Source organism: Cylas formicarius, unplaced genomic scaffold, assembly GCF_029955315.1.
Source record: "Cylas formicarius isolate icCylForm1 unplaced genomic scaffold, icCylForm1.1 PGA_scaffold_1__22_contigs__length_36826433, whole genome shotgun sequence".
Taxonomy (NCBI): Eukaryota; Metazoa; Arthropoda; class Insecta; order Coleoptera; family Brentidae; genus Cylas; species Cylas formicarius.
In genome coordinates, this window is record NW_026844264.1 from 2,859,540 (window position 1) to 2,870,528 (window position 10,989).

The 10,989-nt window shown below is 32.8% G+C and overlaps 1 protein-coding gene across 2 annotated transcripts; it reads left to right on the plus strand.

Annotated features, from left to right (window-relative positions):
- The first annotated feature begins 1,932 nt into the window (after positions 1-1,932).
- On the plus strand, positions 1,933-6,291 carry LOC132696587 (uncharacterized). Of its 2 annotated transcripts, XM_060661497.1 has the most exons (4): positions 1,933-2,630; positions 2,934-3,277; positions 3,330-3,464; positions 3,810-6,291. In XM_060661497.1, exon 4 carries the CDS (start codon positions 3,813-3,815, stop codon positions 4,812-4,814), a length of 1,002 nt encoding a protein of 333 aa, XP_060517480.1. In that variant the 5' UTR covers positions 1,933-2,630; positions 2,934-3,277; positions 3,330-3,464; positions 3,810-3,812; the 3' UTR covers positions 4,815-6,291. The 2 variants fall into 2 exon arrangements, with proteins under 2 accessions (XP_060517480.1, XP_060517479.1); XM_060661496.1 differs by having other exon boundaries at positions 2,934-3,464.
- The last annotated feature ends 4,698 nt before the right edge of the window (positions 6,292-10,989 follow it).

Here is a 10,989-nt window from a genome sequence, read left to right on the forward strand (position 1 = left end):
CATTCTAAGCCGATTACGGTTAAACTGTTTGGACAAACGGATGGTGTTGAGAAGACTTCTATTGTTACAATGCAGATGCCGCAAGTAGATATTACGGATAGACAATGGCATAAGTTATATTTTGGTACTTATATTGGAAGGAATCAAGGTGGTATGTCGGAATATGAAGCAGATTGTATTGGAACTATAAATTTGGGATATTTGATGGGTATACCTTCTCAGGATATGGTAAATGCTAAACATAGTTATGTTGGGACAATGACTGGAGATGAAGTGCGGGATTATAATTTTTTCCGTTTTAATTCTTTTGAATTTACTTGGAGAAATTTTGCGGTAGCGGTGGAAAGAGATACTTCTGGAGGGGTGCAGATGTTGGATGATATAGTGTTTCAAATTATAAGGATGTATCAAAATGTGGGATATGGAGATCATTCATGTGACATTAAAGAACCTTTGATGGTGAGGTTGTCCGATTTGAATTCGGATGTGAAGATTGTGTTGCCGGTGACGCAGAAGGGTTGGATTTTTCATGGAGAATTAATATATTCTATTAAGGGTGATGATATGAAGAATTATGTTTGTTATTATGAAGTGGCCCATTTGTTGGATCCGCATGGGAATTTTGTGAGGCGTCAATATGGGCGGATTTTCCGCCGTATTGGTATGAAATAAGGGCAAAGAATTTGCCTGTTGGTGTATCTAATATAAGGGTATATTTAATTGCTTTATGTGAGTGGAAAACGAAGGTGACATGTTTAGAGAAGGGATATTTGACGCATTTGATTTTACCCCGAGAAGGGGATGAAGGTATTGCCGGAGGTAATATTAGGGATGTAAAGTTGTTGGGACCTAATAAACGTAAGCGTAAATTAGATGTAAAAGATGAAAAGAAGATTATAAATATAAAGTAAATAGAAGTGTTAAAAGTAGATAATAAAGCTGTAATGGAACATTGTGTGTTTTATTGACACTAGGTAAGGTGTGTGTGCCGTACTGTGGTTCCTTTAGTTCCTATGGTAGAGCACACACTTAGTATATAGTTTTGTTAGAATTGTATACGGCCGAGAAAGACGCAAGTGACGCAAACGTCACCGGAAGAGAGGCGTACGAAATTTAGTAATCCGATAATCTGTTATTATTTTTAACTTGTTAAATTGTTATTTTTTCGTGTACGCATAGTATGTATGCAAGTATAGTATGCAACAGTTCGGTAAACTTTTAACTCACTCGTTTAATAAACTCGTGAGTCAAATGCCGTTTACCGCACTTAATGCATAATTTACTATTCCTGGCTTGTAGAGAGTGTCACTTTCAGATGTCAGGTTCGTTGCCCACGGTCTCGAGTGATTTCGATTTTTCAGGTTCTTTACTCACAGGTTTGGGAGCAATCGGATGTTTTCGGTAACATTTAACCGCGACTGGTGTTTTGACGTTTGTCAGTTCTAACGATCACGTTGCTTAGTGAGTGCATTCGTGCTGTTTTGCAAAAATATACCCAAAGCCTAATGTTAGTAGAAAAAGTATAGTATTCAACATGCTGAATTTCTCCGATTACTCGTTTACTAAGCGCTTGTGTGAATGGCGTAAATCATTCTTATAAAATATACTACTTAATTTAACACCTACTGCTACTAGGCATTTTTTATTTATTGAAAATCAAAATTTTTGCGCATATATATATATATATATATATATATATATATATATATATATATATATATATATATATATATATATATATATATATATATATATATTTTCCGGAAATCATACATTCCTGAACCTTCGATAGTAAAACTTATTAACAAACCTGAACCACGTTGACAATCCTGAACCTGTATATTGGATCAGGATTGTTTTCTTGTCATATTTCACGTAAACTTTGATATTTTTAGATATAATACAAACTAGAATTAGAGGCGCCATCGGGTGGCAAAAGTGGCTAACTTTTGTTTCAATGGCTCAATTGGAACCTTATAGAAATCTATTTTTATGGTGGTTCAGGATCGTATGGTATATCTAGTATCTTAGTTCAATTATTTGGCCGTTTTTGGCGCTGCAGACAATTTTAAAATTATACACGTTTCTCTGTGTATATCTCACCATTAGTCCAATCCTGATCCACACTACATGGTAACACTGTTAGTTATTTTTTTGGGGCAGTGAGATGAAAAACTAAGTTTTATAGAATTGGAATTGTGTATACCGTGGTTCAGGTTTGTCATCGTTCTTGCGTCGGCCTCGCGTCGGTCGTCGGTTTGACAATGAATAATAGAGGCCGTTGCAAATTAGTGGTTGATTTGTGGTTAGCGAAAGGTAGGTTATTGTCTCTTTCTCATTTTTCTCTTTCTACACAAAAAGTATTTTTTCGAGGATCCACGTTAAAACAATAAAATTTTTAGAAAAGAAAACGACAGAAGTTAGTGATAATTGCTCGAATATTTCCGAAAATTATTTGTCACCACCTCCATCAGGAATAAATAAATTAAATAAAGATTCGCCTTTAAATGTAAAATCTCATTCTTCAAATTCAAATATTTGTTTTCAAAATGATGAAAATGCAAAAGACGAGGATGGAAGGTCTGTAATTGATCAAGTTGTGGCTGATGTGTATTTAATGAATAGGAATAGTAAGTACTTATTCAAATCTTTCATATTATCGATTTATTCATGGAATAAGTTTGTTTATTTTTCCCATCCTACTAGAAAAAAAGTTGCATCTAACACGTGTGTAAAGTGCATATTCGCACTTAATTGCTGTCTGAACTGCGCTTCGCGTAGTACGGCCATGTGCAATCGTGTGCGGAAAAGGGGAACTTTCTACACGTGTTAGGTACAACTTTTTTGGTACGAGTGGTGCAATAATCCAAAGACTTCTAAATGGCAAACAATATATATTCGCGATAAAATATTGTTATTGTATGTATTTTTAGATCAGAAAATAAGAAGCTCTGATACTGGATGCTGTAATACTCACAAAAATAATTTATCACCTGCGAAAATACAGATCATTGAAGATTGGCTTTTGGGTGTAAAGCCTAAATGTATATTTTCAAAACTTTCTTCTCAAAATGATCAGTCAAGTATAGAAGAGGATCACGAAAACGAAAAAAAAAAGAAACCGAAAACATAATGGTGATGTCACATCTACAGATGATCAAACTAAAGGATTACCAGATGAACGGGAGTCCTGTGTGAATAGTGCTGATATTGAAAATGACGATTCTGTAGAAGATCCTGATTATATTCCAGATGACTACCCAGCTAAAAAAAAAGGGTACGCTATTCGCTTAATTCTCTTTGAATGTGATTAAGCTTTAAAATTGCAGTTTTTCAATATAAAAAAGCTACCAAAAAACCTCTTAGCCACTGATTGTCAACCACGGATACTTGGAGAATTGCAAGATGAAAGCAGAAGTGATAATGTAGCTCAACAAATTTCAGATCTTGCTCTAAAAAATGAGGTAACCTACTATTTGTACGTAATGTAGGTGAAAAATAATTTCGCTACTAAAATAAAAAATTTCAGTTACAACTGTCCTATAATACAAAAAGTAATAAATATTGCTTCATCCCTTATTTAGGAATATAAGTTAAAGAAAGCAGATAGTTTAACTATGTTATTGTCATAGTTCTATTGAAAGGTTGCAGTTTAATTGAAAATCATCTTGTTGACGATGTTTTGTCTATGTTTTGTCTGCATTTAAGATGAAGATTATACTTAAATTTTATTTTAAATTTGAAACAAACATATTTCGATCTATTAGTTAAATTTGTGACTATTTTTAAGTTTTCACCATTTCTTTCAGCCAATGGTGGAAAAAGCATTAAGAAAGAACTACAAAGATCGGAGAGATTTTTGCCTCTATTGCAAAAAAGATGTATCGCATTTTGCTAGACATGTTTCTAAATGGCACTCCGAGGAGATTGATGTAGTCAGACTACTTTGTCATCATGTTAATTCAAAGGAGAGGCGACTGGCTTTATCAAACTTAAAAAAAAAAAGAAATTTTATCAAAAATAGGGCAGATACTGTAGTAAGTCCTGTCAAGAGATTAAAAATTACTGAAAAATTTTCGACCTCAGACGAGTATCTACCCTGCAAATATTGTTTAGGTTACTATAAAAAAAAAAGTTTATGTAGGCACACCAAAATATGTCCATATAATTATGATAAAGAAAACAAAAGAAGACAAACTTCCCAAAACGATGGACAAACTGCTTTACTTTTACAAGATTTTCAACAAGACGATTTATTGAAAACTAAAATTTTCTGTAGAATGCGCGCAGACGACATAAGCCTTATAGCTAAAAAAGATACTTTAATTTGTCAATATGCATTTTCCTACATAAAGGTACATAAAATAAAGATAATATATAAAGATAATATTGACTTGGTAAGACAAAATATGCGAAGACTTGCAAAACTTTTGCGGTGTGATAGAAAAGAGAATTCCGACGTTCAGAATCTTATAGATATTCTCCCACCAAAGCACTTTAAACTAATAATATCTGGAGTTAATAAAATTGCAAAATATAATACCCAAACAGAAAATTATGAATCTCCAACTTTGGCTATTAATTTTGGAACAATTATAAAAAAATGTTGTGACCTCGCATATATTAATCTCGTTCAAATGGAAAACACAAGCGATCAACGAAAAGATCTTAAAATATTAAAGAACCTAATAGAATCTCAATGGTGTAATGAAGTTTCTGTGCAAGCATGTACTAATTTAAATGAAAGTAAATGGAACAAAGAAGAATTATTGCCTCTTACTAGTGACCTAAAGAGGTTTAATATTTTTTTGTAAAATGCTGCAGGGCAATCATTTAACAGTTTGAAATCAAACGAACACGATTTCAAAGCCTATAATTCATTAAAAGAAATATTGTATACCCAAGTTATTCTTCTTAACAGAAGGCGACCAGCTGAGGTAGCTCAGCTAAAAGTCCAAACTTTTAAATCAATTAATTTAGAAAGTGATTCCAATAACGAATTTGAAAAATGTTTAACAGAATCCGAAAAGATTTTATTAAAAACCTGCAGTCGTTTAATTATAAGAGGAAAGCGTGGAAGAGGGGTACCCATATTATTATCACCAATAATGAAAACGCATTTCGAATGTATTTTGCAAACTAGAGATAACTTTGCAATTCAAAGTGATTTTGTGTTTCACAGAACTGGTCGAGGGTTTGTTGATGGAACTAAAATTATTCACAAATACGCCAAGAAATGCCAACTGGAGAAAGCTGCCAATATAACAGCAACAAAACTTCGAAAGCATTTAGCTACCATCACTCAACTTCTTCAGTTTTCAAATAACGATATGGAGCAATTAAGCAAATTCATGGGCCACACATTACAAACTCATTCAAACTTTTACCGTATGTCCGATAAAGTGTATCAAACAGCTAAAATTTCAAAACTTTTACTTTTAATGATGGAAGGTGGAGCCGACAAATACAAATCTAAAACACTAGATGAAATTGATATTGATTTATCCCCTGTTTTTGATAATGAAGAAATGGAAACAATCTATGCAAGTAACAATAATCTGAACATTGACTGCGAGATGCCATCCACTTCAAATAATTCTGAAATACCAACAAAAGCGATAAAACCAAAAAAGCCAATCCCCATTAATGAACGACAATCATGGACAAACTTACAAAAAACAAAAATTTCAGAATATTTTTCTGATCATATTAAAAAAAGAAAATCTCCGAATAGGCAGGAAGTTACTGAATTCTCTAATCAATATCCTGAATTATTTAAAGACAGAAAATGGACAAACATAAAAGCTGTAGTTTATAATATGTACAGTGGAAAACTTAAATATTAAGACGCTGAGATGTTAAATTTTGTATTGTATTTCTAGAATGTTTTATATATTTGATTCATTACTTTGTATTCTTGTGCTGATTTTGTTTTTAGTTTATTATTAAGCCAACTTAGTTTTTAAAATACATATTTTTTGCTTATATTTTATTTTAACTTCACAATAAAAGTGTATCATGTAACTTCAAAATTATGTTTCACAAATAGGCTATTATTTTGTCTTTCTCAAGAGTTACGCTTACTTGATTTGTATGAATAACTTTACGTCAGTTTTGTTTTTAACAATAAAGTAATAACGGTACCTTGGCAGTGCATTTTTTGAAAATTTAACCACGGAACAATAACATGAACTTGACCGGTTCTATAGGATTTAAGCAAAGAATTCTCTAAAACACTCACTTATTCACCGCTATAAACGCCACTTTTGCTATCTACAGCTGCAAGCCAATTCCGACAATTTATATATATTGGTCCCGGGTTTGATCATAAGATGATTTCCGAGATAATAGCCTTGGTTAGTAGTAAGTAAATGTAACAAGTTCCATAAATTTCTTTACTCACTCGATCATTGAACTTGTTGGGAATATATATATATATATATATATATATATATATATATATATATATATATATATATATATATATATATATATATATATATATATATATATATATATATATATATATATATATATATATATATATATATATCCTTCTAACAAAGCTGAACCATTAGGCATATCGTATAATCCTGAACCTCCCATAGGCAACTGTAACTACTCTAGAAATGGGAGGTTCAGGATTATATATATATATATATATATATATATATATATATATATATATATATATATATATATATATATATATATATATATATATATATATATATATAACACTTTTCGGTAACTTCATAATTTTTTTCCTTTGAGTTGACTTTTTATTTTGGCGCTGTGTATGCAACACACCCACCATACCCAACCTTGGTTAAGCCAGGCGAAAAGACAGACTTACGTGAGCGGCCGTAGTGTGATACACGAAAAAACAAGCTCTCTTCTGTGACCGGTTCGCGAGAACCCCGCGCTGTGTTGTGGACCTTACTACCTCCAACCCTCCAGAAGACCCGGCCGGGCAGACGACGACGCGGGAAACCATCAAGGTGGGTGATTAACCATTTCGGGTGTTGTATGTCCTACTGTTTTCTTACCGCTCTTTCCCGTTTAAGTTTTGAGGGTGATTTACAACCAGCTTCCCCCAACCCTTTAAATATTGGTCCTTCTCACCAACTCAGAATCAGTCTTTTGGATTTTTATAGTCATTTACAAACTTTAGTAATTTTAAATACATGTTCGCTATCGTGGACGGGTTAGCAAAAAACGTGTAAAGTTTGGAGCGCAAAAAAGCGGTTTCACAAAAAGTGTTTTCCGTCGTTTCGAATTGCGGCCGTCTTTTTATTTGATTCATTCTAAGTATATTTTCTGCGTGCTCAAATTCTTCTTCCCTTTAATTTACAGTGGGTACTTAGTAGCTTTTGAAAAGAAGAATTTTGTTCAAACCAATTTCGAGACTTAGGTGTGCATTTGTTTACAAAACGATTTAGAATGTCGGAAATGGATAAATTTATTGCTAAGCGGGATTTAACATTTAGACGCTTTAACGATATATTGTTAGCGGGTCAAAAATCTCGCGTTGAACCCGATGATGATGAAATTTTATGCAAATTCCAGTGCATGGTGGAGGATTTGCCGAGTTTAATTAGCACTTTTGAGTCCTTTCAATTGGAAGTAATCTCCTTAGCGAATGATTCGGAAAGTGATCAACAGTTTGCGGTTCAAGATCACTTTGATCAGTTGCATTATTCAATTCGATCTATTGTCAAGCGATTATTTGAGAAAGTGGAACCTAAGGCAGGCTCTCCGGCACCATCTGTAGTTGGTCGAGAGTTGCAAAGAAATAGTAATCTCCGACTCCCCCGTATTATCATTCCGAAATTTGATGGCGATTTGAAAAATTGGACTACATTTTTTGATATGTTTAACACGTTAATCCATAATAATTCTTCCCTTTCAAACATTGAAAAATTTCAATTTTTAGTGTCTTTTGAAAAGGATGCTCTCAGTGGTGAAGAATTTGCCAATTAATGATCCCAATTACAGTATACCTTACAATATCAAAACGTTATCAAAACGATCGATTGTTGTTAACTGATTATTGGCTGTCGATCTTTCGGGCTCCGACTATGAAGAGTGACTCGGTTGTTGAACTGAGGAGATTGCTTTGAACATTTTCAGAGAATCTTGCAGCTATCGATAAATTCGATATCGACTTGTGGGATTTTACAAAATTCAATTTGCTTTTAGAGAAACTCGACTCGACTCTTAAGACGAGGTTCGAACTCAAATTTTGTGATAAAGACATCCCAACTTTTCAAGATTTATGTGATTTTTTGGAACAGAATTGTAAAGCTTTAGAAAACTCTTTAGTTACCTCAAAAGGTATTACCCCTACCAAGAGGCTTGAGGTTTCGAAGTGAGTTTCAACCGATACACGTAGATCCACATCTATGATAGCGACGTTTACCCCTCCGAGTGCTGATGTGAACTGCACCAGTAAGTGTTTATCCTGCCCTTCGGAGTACCATTCTCTGACAAAGTGTGATTCCTTCCTACCTCTTGAGCCCCCTCAAAAGCATGTGATCATCAAGCAACATCGTTTGTGCTTTAATTACTTCGCGCGATCCCATGGTGTTGGAAGATGCCCCTCCAAGATTAATTGTCGTGTATGTATCAGCTCCACCATACTTTAGTACATTTTGGAAATGCTATCACAAGAATAAATATAATAACCAGAATAGACCAAGCGCTAATGACAGAAAAAATGGAACAATTTTTTTTATTCTGCTACACATACGTATAACTTCAAGATATTGAAAAATATATTTAAAAATCCTGTGTACACCAAAATTCTTCTTCGAGTGATAAATTTTCGGAAATTCTCTGAATTCCACTTGATTCCCATGGAATGCCACATAATTCCTTTATAATTCTTTTTATATAAGCATTCACATTAAACTAATAAGGAACAAAAATATGGTAGTTATCATAAAATAATACATAAATTGAAAAAATCAATTAGTACAATTACAAAATAGTTTATAATTAGTGTAATTTGTCATCTAGGGTGGTCCGTAATTAATGCGCTAAAAAGCAATCGAAAGCGGTATTTTACTTGTGTATGTGGATTAATTATTGTAATATATTGTCCCAAAACGATTGCCTAAAATTCAGATGTTTTAAATATATATGGAATTTTGTTTCCATCCGGTTCCTGTCGCGTTTTACGCTGGACCTGTTCCGAAACGCAATTCACTATTAGTTTTATCTCCCTTTTTCAATTGTCAATGAAGAAATGAACACATTGACATTGATATTAGCGTTGACTTGCATAAGTCATAGTAAAAGATATTTTTTAAAACTGAATAAAAACTTACTTCAACTGATTAATATGCCATAAGGATAATAAAAATATTTGTTAGTAAATTGTATCACCTGGTATATACCCAAATCAAATTAATAATAAAAGTTAGTGACACAGCATTGTTGCCGATGTTTTGTGGAGATGAGTGATAAAATAACGTCATTATACCACTTAACTGTAACTAAAGTTCTCTACATATCATCTTAGAAACTGGAATATGATCTTATTCACCTTCTCGAAAAACCTCCGAATCCAAGTTTTCTTGTCGATATTTTAAAAATTGCTGTCGATAACTAAACTTTAAACTTAACACTCAGTGAGCGACATTTTCCTAGAGCACGTTTGGTTCAAAATCATTATTTTTGCGGATTTAATTTAGGATTGGCTATTGCTGCATTCATTAGGGGCCACCTGAGATAACTGAAACGTGTCGAATTACTCGAAATACTTATTCGCACCAACAAAACATTCCATTTTTCGTTGACCAGTTTTTAGTGTTTCTTAAAAATTATGCTTTTCGATTGTTGTATTGTTTGAAGTGAGCTATTCAACTATAAAAAAATCTAAATAGACTCCAAAAATTGGATGTCCGAATTCCAGAATGAAAATATTAATTAAAATTTAAAAATGTTAAACCCGATTTACCGGATTTCAAGTTATATATCTTAACTTTTAATATGTGGCCAGGAATGTTTTGGTTGTAAGGAACGACAACAACGGCAAGTGTAGGATTGCTTTCGGACTCTCACATTCAAAAAATTACTGATAACATATCAAAAGTTTTTAAGAAATATAAAGTCAAAATTAGATTTACCACATGTCCAAAAATCTCTTCTATCAGTCAAAGAACAAATTACGTTTGTTCATACCCTTCCTTCGATTCCTCCACCCCTCAAACAATATATGAGCAGGTATAGAGTAAATAAAATACAAGCCAGTTTCAGTTAAACTCGGAAGAAGCCAATAGGATGTTGTAGTTTGTGGAATTTTCTTAGAAAACATATTTAGTTTTGCTAAATTTCATTTTCAACACTCTGTGGTTCTAAAACATTCAAACATTCTAAAAATGATATACCATTTTTCATCTTAAAATTCAAATCTTTCCTTTTGACAGATAGATTAGAAAAATTCGTAAGAAACAATTGAAATGCTTCCAAACAAAAAATGAAAATACCCTACGGACTCGAAAAACTCGGATCCACAATGTTATGCGGAGGGATTTTTTAACTGGAGCTTATATAAATACGTTACAAGTTGAACGTCGAGAATATCTAAAAAAATTAGGCACTTATTGCAAGAACAAATGCGGCAACGCTGGTGTCGCTTTAAAAGCGAATAAGTATGAACATCTGTTAAGGCAAGGATCGTGATGCTCTACATATTTTTTTGAATTTTAATGACATAAGGGAACAAGTTTACAATGACATAAAAACTGTTACAAAACCTATACGAGTTTTAAATTGCGTATTTTACCAGAAAAAATCAAAAGCTCTGACAAGTCACGACTAATATGGAAAAACAAAATTAAAACTCGAAGAAATACGAAATTAAATGCTTCATGCTATTTGACAGAATCACGTAAAACAATAAATAAGCTCGGACATTGAGTTTTTTTGTTAAAATGTAATAATCACTTTTTATCATTTCTTGTACACTAAGAATGCATCATC

What these genes read in the sequence shown, in the direction of transcription:
- LOC132696587 (XM_060661496.1), top strand. Translation starts at nt 3,813, where the DNA reads ATGGTGGAAAAAGCATTAAGAAAGAACTACAAAGATCGGAGAGATTTT.